General features: G+C 36.8%; 1 protein-coding gene and 1 long non-coding RNA gene across 2 annotated transcripts in view; one reads left to right on the top strand and one right to left on the bottom strand.

Annotated features, from left to right (window-relative positions):
* LOC136037243 (uncharacterized) overlaps positions 1 to 24,740 on the bottom strand; it is a 303,458-nt gene that overhangs the window by 268,593 nt on the left and 10,125 nt on the right. The gene's annotated exons all lie outside the window — the stretch shown is intronic.
* Positions 12,505 to 24,740, top strand: part of LOC136037242 (adenosine receptor A2b-like) — a 51,203-nt gene continuing 38,967 nt past the window's right edge. The window contains exons 1-2 of the mRNA XM_065719857.1: positions 12,505 to 12,659; positions 12,976 to 13,095. Coding sequence (XP_065575929.1) covers positions 12,624 to 12,659; positions 12,976 to 13,095 — 156 coding nt within the window. The 5' untranslated portion in view covers positions 12,505 to 12,623. The remainder of the gene's footprint in view (positions 12,660 to 12,975; positions 13,096 to 24,740) is intronic.

The raw sequence follows: 24,740 nt of genomic DNA, 5'->3' as shown, positions 1-24,740 counted from the left end.
ATTCACAAACATTTTAGCGTAAAGAGCGAGGTGCTAAGGAGGGGGCAACTCCCTCATATATGTAATAACAACAAAAATAAAAAGCTGAGAAAATTATGGTTCAACTAATCGTGGTAACGAACTGTAGCCTAAGTAAGGAGCGACCGGCCTCAATAGTAACCGAAGTTTAGTCTTACCCATCAAAGGTTACGAGCCTTTGAAAATTTTCCAGGTTTCTGAAAAAAAGGGAAATACCCCCTAAAAGTCAAGTGATCTTAATGAAAATCACATCATAAGATTCAGCGCATCAGATAACCCTACTGAATAGGTTTTAAGCTCATATCTGATTGAAACTTGTAATTTTTTTTCCAGAAGAAAGATCACAGATGCATGTTTTTTTTTTTTTTTTTTTTTTTTTTTTTTTTTTTTTTTTTTTTTTTTTTTTTTTTGCTGGGATCATTGTATTAGCCCAGTGGTCATATAATATCAGAAGAGGGCTCATTCGAGGCATTATTTAAAAGACGATCAGAAATTAAATGAAAAAAAACAAGTTTTTTTCTACTGAAAGTAAGGAGCGACATTAAAATTTAAAACGAACTGAAATTATCCCGTATATGAAAGGGGCTGTCCCCTCCTCAACTCCTCACTCTTTATGCTAAAGTTTGTCTCTTTCTCACAGCTCCGTTTTTCAAAACAATAAAAAAAAGCTTCAGCATAAAGAGCGAGGCATTGAGGAGGGGACAGCCCCTTTTATATAAAGAATAATTTTTGTTTGTTTTAAATTTTAACGTCACTCCTTACTTTCAGTAGAAAAAACTTTTTTATTTTTATTCACCAAACAGTTCGTGGTAACGAACTGTAGTAAGGAGTGACCCGGATCAATAGTTACCGAAACTCTGAAAAATAGAATGTTGATACTAATAATTATATCAAAAGAATTGCCAGAATTCTTATACGAAATTCGTCTTATGGCTTGTATTTCTAGGATTTTTAGGACATATTTCTAGGATGTAGGGCTGTATTAGCTGCTCGGTTCCCATCTAGTCTTTTGGTTGCAATCTTTGGTTGGAAGCAGACGTGTATGCAACATTTGTTTTTGTGTGTGTGTATGGGGGGGGGGTCGAAATTTAGGATAATAAATTTCAAAGCTGGAAATAGTATAAATATATCGAAATATTGGAGCATCAAAACATTTAAATGGTCTTGGGGAGGGTGGAGCTCATCCCTCACCCCTCTTTACATACATACTTACTTAATAGTTGCTTAAAATACCAGCAGGTCTTCGAGCAAGATCATTTTTTTCTTTTTTTCTTCTTTGTCACCTAATATTTAGAAGATTTTCATCGTTTTCTATGATTTCTCTGTTGCCGGTGTTGTGGCTTTGTGTGGTTTAATACATTTTAGTGCATGTCCTCTGTTTTCTCTGCCCCTCGTTCTTTTTATTTTATTATATTATTCATTCTATCCGTGGTATATTGCCAATGTATTGTTAGGCTCAAAGCCTGGAGGCAATGACCCTTTGTGGTCAGAAGCCTGACCCAATTTGAAGAGTGAGTCTATAATAATAGGTCCTGGCAAGCTAAGCTAATAGGGATAAGTGACCTTTGGCAGTGCTTGTTATAAAAAATATCCAGTAAAAATCAATGATTAACTAAATGATCAACATTTTCTATTTTGCGGTTGCATAAATCAAAATGAAAAAGGCTGATACTAGCTACTCCAGTCATAGCGGCATGCGGACGATTTATGGTCCTGTCATCCCAACTGTGGTGTGGATGATTTTAGCGACTCATCAGAGGAAAAATGAAGCTAACTCGGTTCAGATGTTGAAACAGTCATTGTTCATACTTCAAAGAACCCTTAAAGGACCGAAAGCTTTTCTAGTATCATTGCTATAACTATATAGAACACAAATTATTTTTTTTATTAGAGGGGCTACTCCTTCCTTATCCTCTTTAACCTAAATTTTGATTTTTCGTCCTGACTCTTCCGGAAAGACTACTAAAAAACAAGGCCCGTTGATTTTGAATGAAAATTATTTTATAACGGCTTTTAGATTTTAGCATAAAAAGGGAAGGTCGAGGAAGGGATAGCCCCCAATGTCGTTACTAGCCAAAATTATTGGGGGGAGCAAGAAATTTTACAGACTTGCTGGTCATTTTTACCGGCTGTTTTTTTTTGTCAATAATTAGCATAATGTCCGTTTCGAATTCAATGCGTAGAATCATCGCTCTATCGTGTCACTATTTTAGTGCTGATTATTTAACTAAATGGAAAGTTGTGACAACATCTCTAAAATCACGAAAGGAGTCGGTAAAAGTGCTGCGTTTACCGATCAAGTTAAAAAATTTCTGTAGATGACATGTCAGTGTTTTTGTCATCTTTATTGAACTAAATAAAGAATTTTACCGAAGTATTTTTTTTAACCGACTGACCAAAGACATTAGGGGGCTACTTTAGAATAAGCAATCTGAATCTTTAGAATCGGAATAAGGAATGTTTGGCAATTTTCTTAGATTTGCTGCAAATTTCCTCATAGTCTGCATTTCTACTCGTGGTCAAAGTGTCCGAACCAACACCACCTAATGGGACTGGTTCTGACACAGAGGGGCTTGATCTGAACAGCCTAAAAAGTGACAAAAACTGTTATCAGCCCTGAAAAATCACTCAATTCATCCAAAGAACGGTGTTTCTACTTCGAAAACAGTTATACAAAACTATATAAATTAGAATGGAAAAGAAATAAAGCGTCTCGACTTAGATGATTAACAGATACTGTGTGAGGAGAAATCAAATTCAAAGCGAAAGCTTCGAAACACTCTGCTGCTTCCTCTGCTGGAAGAAAGGCTTTGGCATGCTTTGGAGAATATCAGAAAAATCTACAGTCGCACCATTTTCTAATCTGTAGGAAAGTGATTGTAGCTACGCCTTTCGCAATATAATGAACTAACCCAACTTGGCAGTGGGTTGACGTCTTTAGCTGGAACTTTACAAGGACGTGATATCCTCTTGACAAGGAATACGGGCTGAGCGACTTGTCATCATGGTTTTCTTCTTCACCAAAATGTAATACCACATCAGATTAATCTTGCAATTAGAGATCCACCAGTGGCGTTTTTTTTAGCTTGCCTTTTCTCTCCTTTTCTACATTTTTTTTTTGCCTTAATTTTCTTTCTTCGGGGATGTCCGTGAATTTCCTGAATTTACCCGTTAGGTGGTGATTGAATCAACATTTCCTATACGTGATAAAGATCTAGTCACTTCTTGGTTATTATGGCCAACTGACCTCACGGCTGGGAGGGGGCTGATTGCCCAACAGTAAGAATGGTGTCAGCTGATCGCCCAGGAGTTGAACTGTCATCGTTGGCCTCAGACAGGCAAATTTTATTATGTTTCAAGCCTGTTGCATTTATCTGATTTGAACTTGCTTGATATGGGAGGAATTCAATCTCACTGAACAAATTTCTGTCCAAAGAACAAACTTCGGTCTTTTGAAAAACGAATAGACATTGGCCAGAGTAAAAACTTCAAGGAAGGTGCAATAAAAATCTTAGCCATTTGATGAATAGAAACCCTTTGTCTAGGGTTCAACTGGAGCCATTCATAAGGCTTAGGCTTAAGGCCACTCTTGAAAAGACCATAAACACCAGTATCTAAGAATTAAACCAATGGGATCATTGTTGTGAAAAACTAGAAGAACAACGCCATTATCTTTGCTGACAGAAATACATATCGAATCAAAATGACTATCATGATTATTAATAAAGGAGATGGGGTTTGTCTTTTGAAAACCGTCAGTGCTTCCATTAACGCTGTAGAGTTAACAAAAAAGTCTTATTGTTCATCCATTCCTACGGGTGTGCCAGCCCAAGGGAGTCACAAGGACCTCTTCGTACTTTCCCAGACTGGAATTCTTTTCATTGGAAAGTAAAAACTAGCGGGATCTATCCACCGATTGCATTGATTCACGCTCAACAGACACTATTTAGTACCTGTTCAACTGCTGTGGGTGACACAGCTCTTGGCATATTCAGAACCGCGAGATACCAATCTCAAAGACATTATAAATGTGCTCAGCTTTGAGCTGATACACGCCATAGACATCAAGGAGATTGTCAAAAAAAATTGAAACGACAATTTTTTTGAAGCCATTGGCCCTGGCTTGGCTATTTGCCCTGGCCCGGCTTAGCCATTTGCCCTGGCCTTGGTGGCTTGGCGTGCACCTGGCTCAGGTGCACGAAGTGATATATTGGAGTTTCTTTTCAAATAAGTAGTTAGCTATTTTTTTTTAAACGCTTTCTTGTTCTGTCCAAGATGGTTGGGTTTCAATTTAATTTGCAACAACGTATTCACCATTGATACAGCGACGTGATAGTTACATACGCCCTCTCTTGTTTGTTAGAAAAAATCTGCGCATTGTAATGAATGTTCCTCAATTTTTCTGATTGCTTTATCGATATTGGCTTCAGGTTTAACTTCACCACAGTTTATACCATCTTTTGCCTTTTTCAGGTAATTAAGAAGGAGGTTTTTCCTAAATTTTTAAATGAGCCACAGTCGCTTTAATGAGTTTTATCCATTTTAAATGTGCTTGGAATGTCTTATTCAGATTTTTATGATGTAGACCGTGGCCTCCAAGCGACTTTCGTTTGTACTCTCTGGGCATTTCTAAGAAATACGGTCGTAAGCAAAAAATAAAATAATTTTCTGCTCATACCCATGTAGGGTTGAAGCGTACACCCTCCCCCGCCCCAATCACGATCTGAAAGAGAAAGTCAATAGCCAAAAAAACAAGGCAGATAGATTTTGTTTTTTTTTATTCCAGAAAGACAAGAAAATTTAGAGAAACAAGTGAAAAACTTTCCGGTATTATGCTTTTGGTCTAACACAGAAATATTCAGGGTGCAAGAAAAAAAGTTGGCAGTTCTAAAACAGTTCTTGCAGTTTAGCTTTTGAAAAGTTCAATCAACCAAACTAGGAATTCTTTCTTGAGACACGAACGCTAGATGGCACTCTTAACTAATTTTCATAGAATTTTCCGCTAATAGCTGTCAAAGTAATTGAGAGTGTGAAGTTTAACCCACGTCTGGTTCAAACCGAATCCCCCTACTGTTTATGCTTTTAGGTTAAATTCATTATCTAGAGCTAATGTTCCACTTCTTTTTATTATTGGTATCTAAGGAACCACTAATATGTTTTTGCATTTGCTCGGATTCGAAAAGAAAATTGCACTATATATTGCTCAATATATACCATTGATTACAATTTCAGACTTTAATTTTTATTAATTAAAAAACCTTATCCACAAAATAAGTTTTCAAAGAAAACTAAAGAAATCAGTTAACAAAAAATGAGCAAAAATAAAATCAAATAATCTACCAAGCGCAGTACTACCACAAGTCAGCATCGATCAATAAACGAAACCCAAAACGAACAGAAATTACAACAAATAACCTAGTCAAACACAAAACGAGCAAAAATTAACATGAGTAGGACTCAAAACCCTTATGCATTCCCAAGGCCAGAACATAATTTGCATTTTACTGAATAAAATACAAATGGATGTGCATTGTCAGTTAAATATACATATACTGATATTTATTAATCAAATTTAATTAATAATATTTTATTTATTAAAGCTATAAAAGTAAAACCTTTCCATTTTTTTCAGCAAGTGTAACTTCTCATTTTCAACCAAATGAGCCTCCTCTAAAGTTTATACAACCATCCCTTCTATAAAAACCTTAAATACTTCGGGGGAACAACTTACAGCTCTTACCCCCAGGATGTGCGGGTTTGTTTCAACCCCAGAAGTTTTGTTATATAATATTTAAACTATTTTGAATAAAATGGTTATCTCAAAATTTCTACTAGATGAATTTTGGGACAATGCTACGTGTGTGTGTGTCTGCGGGCGGGGGGGTAGCTGCCCTTTAACCATTTTGATTCTACAAAATGGAACTAGAGCTTCTGATTACCAGTGCAATGAGCCCCCTCCGAATTTTATATGACCAAACTTTCTATAAAATTCTTATATGCCCCCAGAGCATAACTTACAACCCTTGCCCTTAGGGCTGGGAGGATTTGTCATGCTCAGAGACATAATTTCCGGAACTTCACAACTACGTTGAACGAAATGGCTATTTTAAAATTTTGATTGGAAGTGTTTTAGGAAACGACGGGCGTGATGGGGGAGGCTTAATTCACCCTTCAATCACTTTTGACTGATAACAAAGGCAGTAGTTCATATTTACAATCGAATGAGCCTGTTTTGAAGTTTCTACGACAACACTTTCTATAAAAACCTTACATGTCCCAAGAGTATAACTTACAACCCTTGTCCTGAGGTTTTTGGGGGTTGTCATATTCAAAGACACAATTTCCGGAATTTTCAACTACGTTGAACAAAGCGGCTATATCAAAATTTTGATTGGATATGTTTGAAGAAATGAAGGGCATGGTGAGGGCATTTGCCCTCTGATTACTTTCAACTATCAAAAGGGGCACTAGCCCTCTCAATTTCCAGTCGAGCGAGCTCTTTTCGAAGTTCCCACGACAGCACTTTCTATAAAAACCTTATATGCCCCCAGGGCATGACTTACAACTTTCATCCTGTTAGCTGTGGGGGATGGTTGTCATCCTCAAAAAAATAATTACCGGACTTTTAAACTACGTTGAACAAAATGGCTATCTCAAAATTTCGATTGGATGTATTTGGGGAAAAGGTGGGCGTGTGTGAGGGGTTAGTTGCCCTCCAATTACTTTCACCTATTAAAAAGAGCACTAGCTGTTTCGATTTCCAACCGAATGAGCCCTTTTTAAAGTTTTTACGACAAATCCTTCGATACAAAGTGCCCTGATGTAAGACAAAAGAAGTAATGAATAATACATTGTGCCAACATCGTTCTTTACTTAGGTAGTCCTTTTGCGCTGCCTATGATTCATAAGACTCAGGTTATCAAAATATCGTTGTTTGGCTTAGTAGATCATTTATTACTACTACTGCTACTAGCTGCAGCATCGAATCACCCAAGGCCAATGCAACTTCTCACGCTTCTCATCCACCAATATATTAATTAAATTAATTAAATATAAAAAAAAACAAGTTGTTTTTAACTGAAAGTAAGGATCGACGTTAAAACTTAAAACGAACAGAAATTATCCTGTGTATGAAAGAGGCTGTCCCCTCCTCAAAGCCTCGCTCTTTACGCTAAAGCTTATATTATTTAAAAAAGTAGAGTTGGGATAAAGACTCAAACTTTAGCGTAAAGAGAGATGCGTTGAGGAGGGGACAACCTCTTTCATATACGGAATAATTTCTGTTCGTTTTAATCTTTAATGCCGATCCTTACTTTCAATTAAGAAAGCTTGTTTATTTTAATTAATATCTATACAACGGGACCTAGTCATCCTGATAGCCGTACAAATTATAATCGAGCCACTTTTATCACACAGCTTATTGTTTATTGCCAGTCAAACAAATACTGGATTATTCTTAGATAAGTCTGTTAGAAAACATGTAATATATCTTCCTCGACCATTCGAAGCTAAGCCATACTTGACTACTATGATTACCATGCTTTCAATATCCTATTCTTACTTTGAATCGGCTTCTCTACTTTTTTTATATTCACAGCATCCACCATCATTGCAAGTAATACCTTCCATCCAGGTGAAACCAGGGCTGTCACGTATTGGGGGAGGGTTAGCCCCCCAATATTTTTGGATAATCGATAAAAAAAAATAGGTAAAATCGTGGAACGAAGAGCAAAGATTTTTTCCGACACCGTCAAAAATTTGTGTACGGATAATAAAGAGCATATTCAAAACGGGCATTATACTAATTATTGATAAAAAAAACAGTGGGTAAAAATGACCAGCCAGTCGGTAAAATCCCTCTACCCTCCCCAAACATGTTGACTAGTATGACTCTGGGTCAAACTCCCCACTAAGATGAATTTTCTCGTCAGCTAGCATCACCTCTTGTAAAATCCCATAAACATACGCTAATGTCTTCGATGTTGGCAACCATTTATACAGATTTATACGCAAATCAGAGTAAAGATCTATAAAATGTCAATTCAACTGCAACACTCAATAAATTGATGTTCTTTATGCACGAAATTTATAATTACTTACACGATACGTGATATATTGAATCCGTTAGCATATAAATCATACAAGCCTAGGTATAGAACTGCTACGCATAAGGACACTTATACCTAGTTGTATAGGTGTTAAATCCTATATCAAACAGTTCGTGGTAACAAACTGTAGTAAGGAGCGATCCGGCTCAATAGTAAACGAATCTTTTAAAAACGGAAGTTTGATACTAATAGATACATCTAAAGAATTTGTTTTTATGCTGATTTAAAATATATAAGTTTCATTAAATTTAGTCTTACTTATCAAAAGTTACGAGCCTAAGAAAAATTTCCCTTATTTTGGAAAATAGGGGGAAACATCCCCTAAAAAACATAGAATCTTAACGAAAATCAAACCACCGTATTCAGCGTATCAGAGAACACTACTGTAGTATTTTCAAGCTCCTATCTACAAAAATGTGGAATTTCGTTTTTTTTTGCCAGAACACCGATCACGTGTGTGTTTATTTGTTTTTTTTCCCAGGGGTGATAGTATCGACCCAGTGGTCCTAGAATATGGCGGGAGGGCTCATTCTACCGGAAATTAAAAATTCTAGTGCCCTTTTTAAGTGGCCAAAAATATCAGAGGGCACCTAGACCCCCTCCCACGCTCATTTTCTTTCCAAGGTCAACGGGTCAAAATTCTGAGGTAGCCATTTTGTTCAGCATAGTCGAAAAACTTAATAACTATGTCTTTGGGGAGAACTTACTCCCTCACAGTCCCCGGGGGAGGGGCTAGAAGTTACAAACTTTGACCAGTGTTTACATATAGAAATGGTTATTGGGAAGTGTACAGACGTTTTCAGGGGAATTTTTTTGTATATGGAGGGGGTTGAGGGGAGGGGATAACATGGGAGGATCTTTCCATGGAAGGATTTGTCATGGGAGGAGAGAATTTCTATGAAGGGGGCGCAGGATTTTCTAATATTATTTAAAACAAAAAACAATGAAAATATAAATATGTAAAAGTTTTTTCAACTGAAAGTAAGGATTAGCATTAAAACAAAACGAACGGAAATTATTACACATATGAGGGGTTCATCTCCTCCTAAATACCTGCTCTTTACGCTAAAGTATTTTTAGTAATTCAAACTATTTCTTCTACGGACTTTGTGATTCAGGGGACATTCTTAAAAAATAGGGACAAAATTTAAGCTTTAGTGTAAAGAGCAAGGTATTAAAGAGGATGAAAACCCCCTCATATACGTAATAAAAATATACGAATATAGACGTTCGTTACGAAAGTTAATTCAGAAGTTACGTATATTTTTTATTAATAAAAACGTTCGTAAGAATTTAAAAGTTCTAGCTGCCTTTTTAAGTAACCAAAAGATTGAAGGGCAACTAAGCCTCCTCCCCCACTCCTTTTTTCTCAAAGCCGTCCGATCAAAACTAAGAAAAAGCCATTTAGCCCAAAAAAAATAAATATACAAATTTCCTTCTAAGTATTCATGTGCGGAAAACCAAAATCAAAACATGAATTAATTCAAAAACGTTCAGAAATTAAATATAAAAAAACAAGTTTATTTTTAACTTAAAGTAAGGAGCGACATTAAAACTTAAAACGAACCGAAATTACTCCGTATATGCAAGGGGCTGTTCCCTCCTCAACGCCCCGCTCTTTACGCTAAAGTTTTTCACTGTTTTAAAAAGTAGATTTGAGAGAAAGAGTCAAACTTTAGCGCAAAGGGCGGGACGTTGAAGAGGGAACAGCCCCTTTCATATACGGAGTAATTTCTGTTCGTTTTAAGTTTTAATGTCGCTTCTTACTTTCAGTTAAAAAAACTTGTTTTTTTTATTAAATTGCATGAAAACGTCTATGTTGCATGCCCTATATTGCCTGAAAACGTGAATGAAAATCCTATGTTATTCGAAAACGTCTATGTTGCATGAAATTATCGGCGTCATCATAAATATTTTCCCCATGGTCAACATTTTTAAACACCAAAAACACCTTTCAGAAAAGCAAAAAAAAAACTTTAATTTCATCTTGAAACTATTTTTAACAGCCTACAATAGCAGCCATCCAAATTAATCACAAAGGCACAACTGTCTTTTAGGTGAGCATAATGAGTCATATTTTGGGTTTTAATTTACGAACTTTATTTTGAAATACCCTAGCGCGTATTTAGAGAAATTATAAATTCAAACAATTAACTTATATTTAGCTCTGTAACTTTTACTTATTCTTTAACAAAAGAAAAGGAATGACAAAAAAATAACAAAAGAAAAAATAACAAATGAGAAACAGAAAAATACAGATCATTGACCAAATTAACTGTCTGGAAAGAGATAGATTGCATTTCGAAACCAATTCTTGATCAGCATCGCAAAATAATCGAAGTATGTAAAATTTTGTCCCTTTCCCCTATTCTTGATTTGCATAAAATTACTTTAGTAAGGAAATAGAGCATAATCAAAATATATGATTCAAAAATAAGGGAGTTTAGGGCAAGAAGTGTATAAAACTTTGTAGAGGCAAATATAAAAATTTTAAAGTTTTATTTATGGTTCTTTTATTCCTGCCTTGGGAGGAAAGGTAAAATATTATCCTACTTCCTGTTTTATCTCTTTCAGTATATACTTTATTGCTATAAAAAGGCAACATTTTCTTAGGAATGAATTTTATATCTTCTGTCATTGGTAAAATGAAGTTCGTTGAATGCCAGGTTAATTACAAAATTTTATCGCTAGTGAAAGTTTCTTTTTCTATTGGGTTTTGGTCTACGGTACAACCTCAGAAGGCTTATTACAATTCATCAAAGTATAATATTTCGTGTCAACATACATTGCGTACTTCCATCCAGCCTTTGAAGACCAAGGAAAGTGAAAAGTAAATCTGATTGTTGGAATTAGTTAAGCAGAAATTAACAAGAACATTCTTGTCTTAAGTAGGATATTGAATTTTCAATATTCTAATTTTCAATTGCTTGGAACATTTGAATTACCAAGGACAATGAGAATGAAATACGATTGTTTTAGTTGGTTAAGCGAAAATTTACAACACCATACTTATCTTAAATTGGATACCAAATTTTCAATATTTAAAATTTCCCATTGCGAAGGACGTTTGATGTTTTTCCGTCAAACGTTTTTCCTGTAATGTCTAAGAGGTGAATGGACATCATACTGATCCACAGACCTCATAAACATAAGAAGAAGAAGAAGTTTGAAGCACAAAGGACAGTGAAAATGAAATATGACTGTCTGAGTAGGTTAAGCGGAATTTAAGAAACCGTCCTTATTTTTAAAGGTTAGGAAAAATCTGCAAATTATTTTTTAATTAATAAGAACCAATGTGCAGATTTGTGATTTTCGGTAGTAGTAGCGGCAAATTAAAAAAGTGGGTAAAAATGAGCCAAAAATAAGCTAAAACGCTAAACACACTAAAACACTAAACGGCTGAGGAAAGTATAGCTTTTCTTTCAAGGTGTAGTGTCTTCGGGAATCAGCCAATTGTTAATGTTTGGATTTCTGCGGACAAAATTCGTTGTCAAATAAAAAAAAAATTGTTGCGTAATTATTTTCCTGGTTCAATGAGGCAACACTGACAAAATTTCGTACTGTCCTAAAAATGTTATAATTTGAAACAACCAAATGGAAAGTTTAAAAAATTTCAGTTCACTTGGATTTCATAGTGTTTAACTTAAGCACATTAGCACCAGTTTTGTATACATTAATAAATGTTTATTATGAGGACACACGTGCGGTCGCAGAAGTGGACCCGAATTGTGGGAGGGGCTATTGTTTAAGTGCCATAACTAGACCTAAGATGATTCCGGGTTATACCATTGCAAATTTGTAAGGCATCAGAATATACGTTTATGTATTTGTCAAATTGTATCAAACAGTTCGTGGTAACGAACTGTAGTAAGGAGCGACCCGGCTCAATAGTAACCAAAACTCTAAAAAATGGAATTTTGATACCAATAGCTATATCAAAAGAATCGCATTTTAATGCTGGTTTTAAATATATAAGTTTCATCAAGTTTAGTCTTACCCATCAAAAGTTACGAGTTTTTTACTGTTTTAAAAAGAAGAATTGAGAGAAAGAGTCAAACTTTAGCGTAAAGAGCGAGGCGTTGATGAGGAAGCAGCCTCTTTCATATACGAAGTAATTTCTGTGCGTTTTAAGTTTTAATGTCGCTCCTTACTTTCAGTTAAAAAAACTCGTTTTTTTTTATTTAATTCTACTAAAGACTATAGACGCAATTATTCTAACTAAATGAGGATCAACTTGAAATTCATGTAACAGTTTTCCTACCAATGTTTTAAGGTAAATTAAATTAAAAGCTATTTACAAGTCCAGTGCTACAATATTGAGCCAGGACTGTGTTGTGTTTTTCAAGTATGTTGCGCATTGTGTCCATACGGTGTACAAGATAGATGGCGGTGAATATAGAGCGTAAGTTTCCAAATCCAAGCCACAATGCCCCAGAATAGGGCATTAGTGTTTAACCCTTAATGTGGTGCACACTATCAAAATCTTGTCAAATATGAATGATATTTATATCGCAGTATAGAAGTGCACTATACGTGAGTAGAGTATAGAATGATTTTCAATTGTGTAAGGATTTGGACGATTTCCCAGACTAGAATAGGAGTAGAGAAATAGATTTTTGTATTTAGTTTAATGATTTTGTTTTTACAATGTGAATTAATAAGAATATAACTTCTAATTTTTGTTGTTCTGCCCTTAGGGCCTTTGGAGTGAACAAATGATTATTCGCTATACTCTCTGATCCTACTCCTAATCTTTTGAAAAGTTTCAAACATTTACTATTTGATCCTATTCCTACTCCCCTCCCTCTAATCACTCCTGCACTGCATTTACAAAAATTGTCTTTTTAAGGCTGTAACAACATTATTATATTGTCGAATATTTTGGGTTGCTTGGCGTCAAAATCGAGCAATAGCTATTACGCTGGATGCAGATCTCATCAGAAGGGAGGTCAAAATTGCACTGCTTATGGTAAGTTGAGACATATTTTACAGTTGTAATCTTTATTTGCTGATTATTATTTTACAGGCTTGATTTTTTATCAACGGTTGTTATTTTCTTTTTTGATTTTTTTTGTTGATTCATGTGTGCATGTTGGAAGATTATTGAAACATTCATTATTTTCAAGACATTATTAAGATTTAAGACAGGACGATTGGGTGGAGCTAGACCAGCAAATATGCAAGAGGTAGGTTAAACATTCCTCCCCCTGAATTGAATTCATAGTATTAGTTCCGCCATCTCAGTAATTAAATAAAAGACTTTTTTCTACTAAAAGTAACGGGCAACATTAAAACTTAAAACGGACAGATATTATTTATTTTTTTATTTATTATTACGAATAGCGGTAAGCATTAATGCTTGTCGCAAAAACAAAAAAACCCAAATTCATAATACTAATCTAAAGTAAATTGGCAACGACAAATTAAATAGCAAAAAACTTCTAAATAAAACGACACTACACAACAAAAGCGTCTAAATAGAAAGGCGTATTTACTAATGCACTCTTAAAAATTCGAACACTCTCTGCCTCGACAACCTCCAAAGGCAAAGCATTCCATGGTCCGGCAACTCTACTAACAAAAGATAATTGACCAATTTTTTTCAGTGGTTTTGGGGGATATAATTTATAATCATGCTGACGAGTAGAGTGATAATGGCTAAATTTAAAAAATAAATTTGGATCAACATCATCCACTCCTTTAATTATACGAAACACATTTACAAGGTCATTGCGACGTCTACGAAACTTCAACGACGGGAGTTGAAGCCTAGAAAGTCTCTGCGGATAAGAAAGGCGCTGAAGGTATGGGACCAATCTAGTGTCCCTTCTCTGAACCTTTTCTATCCTATGCTCATCCGTTAGACTTAATGGAAACCAAACAGAAGTATTATGCTCAAGAAGAGGGCGGACCATTGATTTATATAGTAGTAAGAAATTACGAAGGTTGAACCTACTAACGCTTCTCCTTATAGACGATAAACGATAATTCGCATTCTTTACAATTTCCGAAACATGCTTATCAAATTTCAATTGGGTATCAAAGTAAACACCAAGAACACGCACTATTTCGTTAGAAGGGATTTGTATGCCAGACAGCTGGTAAGTATGCACAGGTGGGAGTTTACGAGCATAGTGTAGAACAACACACTTAGAAGGGTTTATGAACATGGAATTAGATTCGCACCAATAAGTTAGAGAGTCAAGATCCTCCTGTAAAAGTTGCACATCATTTTGGTCTCGTACTGGTAGATAAAGTTTTACATCATCCGCGAACATCTTGACAGTAGAATGCTGAACAGAGGAAGGCAGATCATTAATAAATAAACAAAATAAAATTGGACCCAGGCAGCTACCCTGGGGGACTCCGCTTAACACATCAATTGAGGATGACATAGCTTCACCAACAACAACCTGCTGAGTTCGTCCATTTAGATAATCAGCAATAAATACAATTGTTTTTTTTACCCAATTTATAAGCTGCACATTTTTTAAGAAGGGTGGGTATTGAGACTTTGTCGAATGCCTTCGAGAAGTCGATGTAAATGCAGTCAAAGGGTATAGCTAAATCGGCAAAACGTTGAAAATCCAAAGTAACCTCAAGAAGCTGAGTATTACAAGACCTATTTTTTCGGAAACCATGCTGATCAGGATTCCAAAGATGATTTCCGTCAAAATACTTTTGAACGCGTGAAACAATCAACTTTTCCATCACTCGGCAAAAAATAGACGTGATTGAAATTGGCCGATAGTTTTTAAAATCTGACCTGGAGCCACTTTTGTGAAGCGGCTTTACCAAGGCCTTCTTCCACCCTGACGGACACAGTCCATGCGCCAAAGATAAGTTAAATATATAGGTAAGTGGTTCTGCAATTTCATGAGCATTTTGTCTTATCATTATGTTCGGGAAACCGTCTATATCCGGCGCTTTAGACGCATCCAATTTTATAAGAATAGTATAAACTTCAGTCAATGAGAAACCTGAATCATCAAATGGAACAAGAATGTCCTGCGACGCAATCGACTCTACTTGAGATGCAAAATTAGCTTCATTTGAATGAAATGGCTGTGTTTTAACAAAAACTGAAGAAAAAATTTGGTTAAAAATAAGAGCCTTCTCAGAATCACTATCAATCTTTTGGTGTGTATCCTGATGTGTGAACGTAGATAAAGATGGTGCAAGGTTAGGCTTATTCCTATTACATATTTCCAAAATATTTTAGGTGATGCGGTGCTTGAGTGAATAATACGCGACTCAAGCTCTTCACGATTAGCCCTAAGAAGCCGAGTGACCTTGTTTCTCGCTAGTGAATACGCATGCCATTCACCTGAATCCTCTTGCACCTGAGTATCCAAATACCCTTGTCTGACTACTTTACTATGTCGTGACTCAATATAAGACCGCCAAAGACTATTTTTTTCACGTATTGCTTGGAGTATGTGTCTCAGAAGTTTAGGATTGTTTCTGCGACCGGAAAAATTCCTCACCAAAGGAACAAATTTATCCCTACATTCCCTCAACACCTTTTTTACAAAATCAAACGCGGTGTCCGGAGAAACATGATTATTTTTTAGTTCATACATGATATCAATAGACGAAATAAATTGTCGCGTTGATTCATAATCGGCTTTAGCATAATCATTCCGATAAAACTCAAAACCTCTCTGTTGAGCATCAATATTCATGTAAATATCTAACACAACATGATCACTTTTACCCAAAGGCGGACGGAAATCTACACTCAAAATATCATCGATTGACTTGGTAATAACCAGATCTAAAATCGATGGAATAGCATCATTCCTGGCTCGAGTTGGCCTAACAATATGTTGGTATAAGTACAGATCATCCAATCTATCTAAAAATTGCTGCTCATACGATGAAGTGGACAAACTCGTACTATGCGCACTCCAATCTATCAAAGGTAAATTGAAGTCACCTAGAATAAGGAACTTTGAACTACGACCAACAAGACGAGAAATACACGCTAGAATATTGGCAATATTAACTGGACTCGATAAATTCACAGTAGGACTACGATAAAAAGCTGCAATACACATGTAAGTACTATGATAAGGCAATTTAACATCAACCAAAAGACACTCCGACACTGAGTCTACTAACGAATCAACAACCACAGAAAACTTAATAGAACAATGAATATAAATACAAATCCCTCTTTTAGCTGAATTATTAGATACTAAATTATATTGTGGTAGCGGCTGAAAATAAATAGACGGGTCACTGAAACGTTTTGGTAAAACTTCGGTAACAACAACTAAATATGGTTTACGTTGCTTTATTAGCACACTAAACTCTTCCCATTTAGATGACAGGCAGTCTGCATTTGTATATGTCATCAAAAATTTATCACTCAGACACTTCAACTTTTTTAGGGAGTCACTCTTCGATGCTCGCGTCGCTATTTGGGGTTTCACGAAAAGAGTTATTATTCACGAGGGTTAGTCCGTTTTTGCTACGTTTTATTTTCCAGTTAGTTTCGCCAGCGTCCAATTTTGATTTCAGCTCCTGTTTCAGGGCATCGTACTTCTTTTTTTCCAACAGTTCAATCGTAGTACGATCATGAGAGACTTTGAACAAGGGGTATGTAGCTTTGATACTAGCAGTCTTGGACATCAGAAAGAAACAAGCTGTATCACGTTCTACCGGTGTCTTAAACATCAAGTTAATAGGCCTGATCTTACCAGGCGTATGTTTACCAAGTCTAACTGAGTAGCTACATTTCGCAGGGCAAAGTACAAGTAGCTTGTCGTTGAAAAATTTGCAATCGGTCTCGTTTTGTTGTCTACGAGATGACAAAGTAGCGTCTTCAGCTAAACCAAACACGATCAGGTTTTTTTGTTTTTCCACAATATCTGACACATAAAATGAACTTAAGTTCGAGCTACTGACACTGATTTCCACGTCCTTTCTCACAAATTTTTCAGTTAGGCTTTTTTCCAAGCTCTGACACTTCACTCCTATTAGGTTCTCGGTAAAATACTGGACGTCGGAAAGTGTGCACTTATTTTTCAGGTCATTCTCGATTTCAGCTACTTTCCGTTGGATAGGCTCTAATAAAGCGCAAAACTTATCCTCCATCGCCTTAAATGACATTTGAATTTCACCCCTCAAAATATCTTTAATTTCTGCAGATGTCAGCCCTTGGTTGATCGTGTTTTTCTTTTGTTTACATACGGGGCAGAACCAAAGTGACCCGAGCCTCCGAGTCATTTTTGTGAATAAGTTGTATTCCGGCTCTGTCATTTCCAAGCATACGATGCATACCCAGGATTCGCATGAGTCGCAAAGCAATGCAAAATCGTCTTCTTGCAATTTGGAGTCACAACCTTTGCACTCATGAACACCTTTTTTGGGCGAATGTCTTGGTCTTTTTTGGGCAACTATGTTAGACGATCCTTTATTTTTCTCCATAACTCTATCGTTCTAATAGTGACAACAGTGCGCGCGCGCTAATTTTGAAACCAAGCGTACAAGTGGGCTAATTAAAACAAGGTCAAACAAAATAGTCCTTAAATAACAAGATTGACCTTAAAAATGCGAGTTAGGGTAATACACCACTCTATAGGGTCACTTATTAGCAAAGAAGGTAAGCAGATTGATACTTATTTCCTCTGATTTTTGAAGAATTTTGGATTACACTTAGATAAGACAAGGCAACAGCGTTGCCGAATTATATATGAAGGGGCTGCCCCCCTCGTCAATGGTCCTCTCTTCACGGTAAAGTTTTTAAAGTACCTTTAAAAAGTTCTGATTATAATTAAGCAGCCCCTGTGTTTCAGGAATCGTTCTTAGAAAATTGCAACAAAAGGACGAACTTTAGCGTAAAGAACGGGTTACTGAGGAGCAGGGAGCCCCCCTCATGTACGGAATGATTTTTGTTCGTTTTAAGTTTTAATACTGCTTCTTATTTTCTATAGAAAAAACTTTTATTTTTTAGAATTTTATTTCTGATCGTTTTTCGAATAATCCCAGAAAATCTACCCACCCTCTATGGAAAATTCCCTCACGAAAAATTCCGCCATAGAAAGTTCCTCCCGTGTAAAATTCTTCCCTTGAGAAATTATCCTTGGATAATATATCCTCGTTGCGAATTCCCCTCAGAAAGGTTTTTGCTTACAGTTCCACATGGAAAATACTCCTTAGCATACTTTCATTTCAAGATAGACTTATTTCTTATTCAATTTCTGATCGTTCCAGAGGCAACGCCATAGCCTTGCCTATCGCAAAGGCCATACGGCTCCAATGTTTTATTATTTATTTATTTATTTCTTTTTTTCCTAGACGCACTTCATACGAAAGGAGTGTCCGTATAAACTTCAGAGCGGGCTTTTTCGGTTGGAACTCTGAAAAAAGCCATGGGAGCATATATGGCTCTTATGGAAGGAATTCTCGTATAAACTTTAGAGAGGGCTCATTCGATTGATAATTGAAAGTTCTAGTTCAATTTTTAAGAGTCAAAAGGGATCGGAATGCAACAAGCCCCCCTCCCTCTGCCCTTTTCCTGAAACCCATCCGATAAAAATTTTGAGATGATAATTTTGTTAACAAAAGTTCAAACACTAGATAACAAAACTCCCTGGCCGACACAAATCCAGAAGGCCACGGGGCAAGTGTTTTAAGCAATTCCCCGGGGTTATATAATGTTTTTATGTAATTTTTGGTCGTATAAATTTCATAGATGACCCATTTGACTGAAAAATGAAACTTCTAGTTGCCTTTTTATGATTATAAAGGGATCAGAGGGCATCTACCTCTCCCCCTCACACACATACACACCCTTGTTTCTCCAAATGCGTCTGATAAAAAATTAGTGATTGCTGGTTTGTTTGAAATAGTCCCATGATCAGATAACAAAAATTGACGGGTCAAAATACTCCCCAGAGTCAGAGGGAAGAGATGTAACTTATGCCCGGTGGGCATATAAATTTTTTATGGAAGAAGTGGTCGTATAAACCACGGGGGGAACTCAAATGATTAGAAATTGAAAGTTCTGATTCCCTTTTTAAGAGTCAAATGTGATCCATTGGCAACTAGACCCCGCCCTCTTTTCCACAAATGCGTCCGATCGTTTATATAGCCATTTTGTTCAAAATAGATCAAAGATCATATAACAAAAACTCCAGGGATAACACAGCCCTCAGAACCTGGGGGCAAGTGTTGTACCTTATGCCCTGGGGGTATATAAGGCTTTATGGAAGGGATGGTCGTATAAACTTCGGAGGGGACTAATTCAATTGTAAATCGGAGCTTATACAGCCCTTTTTAAGAGTCAAGAGTGATTGGAGAGCAACTAGCCACCCCCCCCTCCTAGACCCTTTTTCTCCAATTGCATCCGTTCAGGATTTGAGAAAGCCATTTGTTCAAAATAGTTTTAACATCAAAAACAAAAACTCAGGGGTTTACACAACCCCCCAGAGCCCGGAGGAAGTGTTGTGAGTTATGCCCCGGGGGACAGATAATGTTTTAAGGGGTGCTTGCATAAGCATCAGAGGTAGGAGGATAACAAAAGCTTCAGGATCAAAATACCCTCACTCCCCCCCCCAAAAAAAAAAATCGGTGGAACTAAGGGTTATAACTTGTGCCGCGGGGGCATATAAATTCTTATGAAAGAATTGGTCGTATAAACTTCATAGGGGATTCAAATAATTCAAAATTCAAAGTTTTAGGTCCTTTTTAAGAGTCAAAAGCGATTCGATGACATTTGCCCCCCCCCCCCCAACCAACGCTCTTTCCCCAATTAAGTTCGATAGAATTTTTATATACCCATTTTTTTCAAAATAGATCAGTAACCATATACCAAAAACACTAGGGATAACGTAGCCTCTCCTCCTCTGAGCCCGAGGCAAGTGTTGTTCGTTATGTCCCCAGGGCAAATAAGGTTCTTATGGAAGAGATGGTAGAGTAAACTGCGAGGGGGCTTATTTTATTGTAAATCGGAATTTCTATTGCTTTTTTTAATTCAAAAGTGATTGGAGGGCAACTAGACCCCCCCCCCGCAGGGCCCTTTCTTCCCCAAACGCATTTAATTAAAATTTTGAGATAGTCATTTAGTTTTAAATAATCCAACGATTAAATAAAAAAAATTCAGGGTTAACATATCCCCCCATAGCCAGGGAGGAGGGTTTTAAATTATGCCCGGGGGCATGTAAGGTTTTCTAAAAAATGTTAACTTCGGAGGGGACTCAAATGACTAGAAATCGAAAGTTCTAGTTCCCTTTCTGGGAGTCAAAAGTAATCAAAAAGGAAAGAGATTTTTATTATGTCAAAAATATACCGAAAATCATATAACAAAAGCTCAGTGTTTTATCCAACCCCCCCCCCCCAGAACTCGGGAACTTGTGTTTTAAGTTATGCCCCAAGGCATATAAGTTTTTTTGTGGAAGGAATGATCGTATAAACTTTATCGGGGGACCATTCTATTGGAAGTTGAAAGTTCCAGTTCCCTTTTTAGGAGTCAAAAAGGACCGGAGGGCGACTAGCCCTTCTGCTCTTTTCACCTCAAATCTATCTGATGGAATTTTTGAGATATCTATTTTGTTATAATAAGTCAAAAGGTCAGACAACAAAATTCCAGGGTCATCACATCCACCTAGAGCCCGGGGGCAAGTTTTGTATTATATCCTGGGGGCACATAAGATTCTTACGCGATGGCCTTGAAAATAGTTCGAAGATCAAATATGTCAAACCCCCATCCCCACTAAAAAAAAACTTATGAACGCTATATTATTCCAAAACTCAAGGGACCTGAACCCTGGCCTTCTCTGCATATCCCACCTCCTCCCCCAATAAAAAACTTGATAACGATATTTAATTACAAAAATTATGACAGGGAGCCCTGGGCATCCAAGGTCCAGCCTTACCCCCTCCAATACCAAAAAAACACAATTTATTAATAATGTTTTATTCCAAAATTTATGGCAGATGAGTCCTGGTCCTACATGGCCTGATACACTTCCCTCCCCCCCAAAAAATTAACAATGATTGATAAATCATGGGAGCTTGTCCCTGTCCCTCCCTCCGTGCCACCCCTACCCAAAAAACTTATTAACGGGATTCTATTCCCATAATTACGGTAATTCAGTTTATTATCTCTTTCCAAAAATGTTCATGAAACTTATATTTTTCACTAGAAACAAGAGTTTGGGTATTGCCCTTTTCCTAACGGTAAAAGCATAAGGCCTACTGCGTATTTGGCGCTTTACTAAAATAAATTATATTACAAATATTTTCTTTTTTACATATTACAAAATTGAAAATAAAATGAAAATTGCAGCGAAACCAGACCAGGATTCACCAACAGTTTTGGGGATTCCCCAAAAGGCAAACACGGAGCGGCAAAATTGCTTGGGCATAGAAGTGTCAAAGCTTAAAATCCGGCCTGAATGAAACAAAATCTTTTGCTAGTGAACTTTCAGTAATCAATTATCATTATATTAGTCTAGTGAAGGTGTGGTTTGACCTCAAACAAATTGCTATACAAGCGATTCTTGCACTAATGATTGTTCAGCTAAGAAATATGTGCTGATTCCGAGTCCGAAAAGTTTACCACTCTAGCTCTTTCACAAATTTGAGTTTTTGGAGGTTGAATTAGAGGTTGAGGCAAAAAAAATTTTATTGAGTAAATACCAGCAAATGTGATTAGATTTTTTTGCTGGTGAACATGAAACTAAATGTTTGAAGTCAAAAGAACTCTTTGGGGCTTAAAACTTTGATAGGGAGTGAGGTGGGGGGAAAGGTTCTAGGAAAATTGTGAAAAAAGGGGTCAACCTCAAACAATTTACTATATAAATGATTCTTTGACTATCCGACTAAAAAATATGTGCTAACTCTAAATCCGAAAAGTTTGTCGCTCTAGTTCTTTCACAAATTTGAGTTTTTTTAGGTTGAGGGTGAATTTTTTAATGAAAAGAATGCCGTCCTGAAAAGACAATTTCGAATTTAGGAAGTCGTTTGGGGGTTTGATTTAACCTCCCTAATTGATTAGAACATTTTAGCAACTTGGATTGAAGACGGAGAGGGTGAGGTAATCTCAGAGGCAAATTTGAGGTACATAAAAGTCTGACTTTTTCAAAAATCGTCATCGTCCGCGAGTTTCGAGGGATTTTCTTATCTCTGATTGTTTTTCTGAAAATCAATAAAAGACTTTTTTCTACTAAAAGTAACGAGCAACATTAAAACTTAAAACGGACAGATATTATTCCATATATGAAGGGGCTGCCCCCCTCGTCAATGCTCCTCTCTTCACGGTAAAGTTTTTAAAGTACTTTTAAAAAGTTCTGATTCTAATTAAACAGCCCCTGTGTTTCAGGAATCGTTCTTAGAAAATTGCAACAAAAGGACGAACTTTAGCGTAAAGAACGGGTTACTGAGGAGCAGGGAGCCCCCCTCATGTACGGAATGAGTTTTGTTCGTTTTAAGTTTTAATACTGCTTCTTATTTTCTATAGAAAAAACTTTTATTTTTAGAATTTTATTTCTGATCGTTTTTCGAATAATCCCAGAAAATCTACCCACCCTCTATGGAAAATTTCCTAACGAAAAATTCCGCCATAGAAAGTTCCTCCTGTGTAAAATTCTTCCCTTGAGAAATTATCCTTGGGTAATATATCCTCGTTGCGAATTCCCCTCAGAAAGGTTTGCTTGCAGTTCCACATTGAAAATACTCCTTAGCATACTTTCATTTGAACATAGACTTATTTCTTATTCAATTTCTGATCGTTCCAGAGGCAACGCCATAGCCTTGCCTATCGCAAAGGCCATACGGCTCCAATGTTTTATTATTTATTTATTTATTTCTTTTTTTTCCTAGACGCACTTCATACGAAAGGAGTGTCCGTATAAACTTCAGAGCGGGCTTTTTCGGTTGGAAATGTGAAGTTCTAGTACCCTTTTTAAGAGTCAAAAGTGATCGGAGTGCAACTAGCCCCCCATCATGCCCATTTTCCCCAAATGCATCCGATAAAAATTTTGAGACAGCCATTTTGTTAAAAATATTTCATAGATCAGATAACAAAAACTCAAGCGTCAACAAAACCCCCTAGGGCCGGGGGCAGACCTGCCATGCCATGGGAGCATATATGGCTCCTATGGAAGGAATTCTCGTATAAACTTTAGAGAGGGCTCATTCGATTGATAATTGAAATTTCTAGTTCAATTTTTAAGAGTCAAAAGAGATCGGAACGCAAAAAGCCCCCCTCCCTCTGCCCTTTTCCCGAAACCCATCCGATAAAAATTTTGAGATGATCATTTTGTTAACAAAAAGTTCAAACACTAGATAACAAAAACTCCCTGGCTGACACAAAGCCACAAGGCCACAGGGCAAGTGTTTTAAGCAATTCCCCGGGGTTATATAATGTTTTTATGTAATTGTTGGTCGTATAAATTTCATAGGTGGCCCAATTGACTGAAAAATGAAACTTCTAGTTGCCTTTTTATGATTAAAAAGGGATCAGAGGGCATCTACTTCCCCCCTCACACACATACACATCCTTGTTTCTCCAAATGCGTCTGATAAAAAATTAGAGATTGCTAGTTTGTTTGAAATAGTCCCATGATCAGATAACAAAAATTGACGGGTCAAAATACTCCCCAGAGTCAGAGGGAAGAGATGTAACTTATGCCCGGGGGGCATATAAAATTTCTATGGAAGAAGTGGTCGTATAAACCATGGAGGGAACTCAAATGATTAGAAATTGAAAGTTCTGATTCCCTTTTTAAGAGTCAAATGTGATCCATTGGCAACTAGACCCCGCCCTCTTTTCCACAAATGCGTCCGATCGTTTATATAGCCATTTTGTTCAGAATAGATCAAATATCATATAACAAAAACTCCAGGGATAACACAGCCCCCAGAACCTGGGGGCAAGTGTTGTACCTTATGCCTTGGGGGTATATAAGGTTTTATGGAAGGGATGGTCGTATAAACTTCGGAGGGGACTAATTCAATTGTAAATCGGAGTTTATACAGCCCTTTTTAAGAGTCAAGAGTGATTGGAGAGCAACTAGCCACCCCCCTCCTAGGCCCTTTTTCTCCAATTGCATCCGTTCAGGATTTGAGAAAGCCATTTGTTCAAAATAGTTTAAACATCAAAAACAAAACTCAGGGGTTGACACAACCCCCCAGAGCCCGGAGGAAGTGTTGTGAGTTATGCCCTAGGGGACAGATAATGTTTTAAGGGGTGTTCGTATAAGCATCAGAGGTAGGAGGATAAAAAAATCTCCAGGATCAAAATACCCTCACTCCCCCACCCAAAAAAATCGGTGGAACTAAGGGTTATGACTTGTGCCGCGGGGGCATATAAGTTCTTATGAAAGAATTGGTCGTATAAACTTCACAGGGGATTCAAATAATTAAAAATTCAAAGTTTTAGCTCCTTTTTAAGAGTCAAAAGCGATTCGATGATATTTGCCCCCCCCCCAACCAACGCTCTTTCCCCAAATAAGTTCGATAGAATTTTTATATAGCCATTTTGTTCAAAATAGATCAGGAACCATATACCTAAAACACTAGGGATAACGTAGCCTCTCCTCCTCTGAGCCCGGGGCAAGTGTTGTTAGTTATGTCCCCAGGGCAAATAAGGCTCTTATGGAA

This window comes from Artemia franciscana, chromosome 16 (assembly GCF_032884065.1).
Source record: "Artemia franciscana chromosome 16, ASM3288406v1, whole genome shotgun sequence".
NCBI classification, from domain to species: Eukaryota; Metazoa; Arthropoda; class Branchiopoda; order Anostraca; family Artemiidae; genus Artemia; species Artemia franciscana.
Note: the sequence above shows the minus strand (reverse complement) of the source record. Positions and strands in the feature narration are given on the sequence as shown.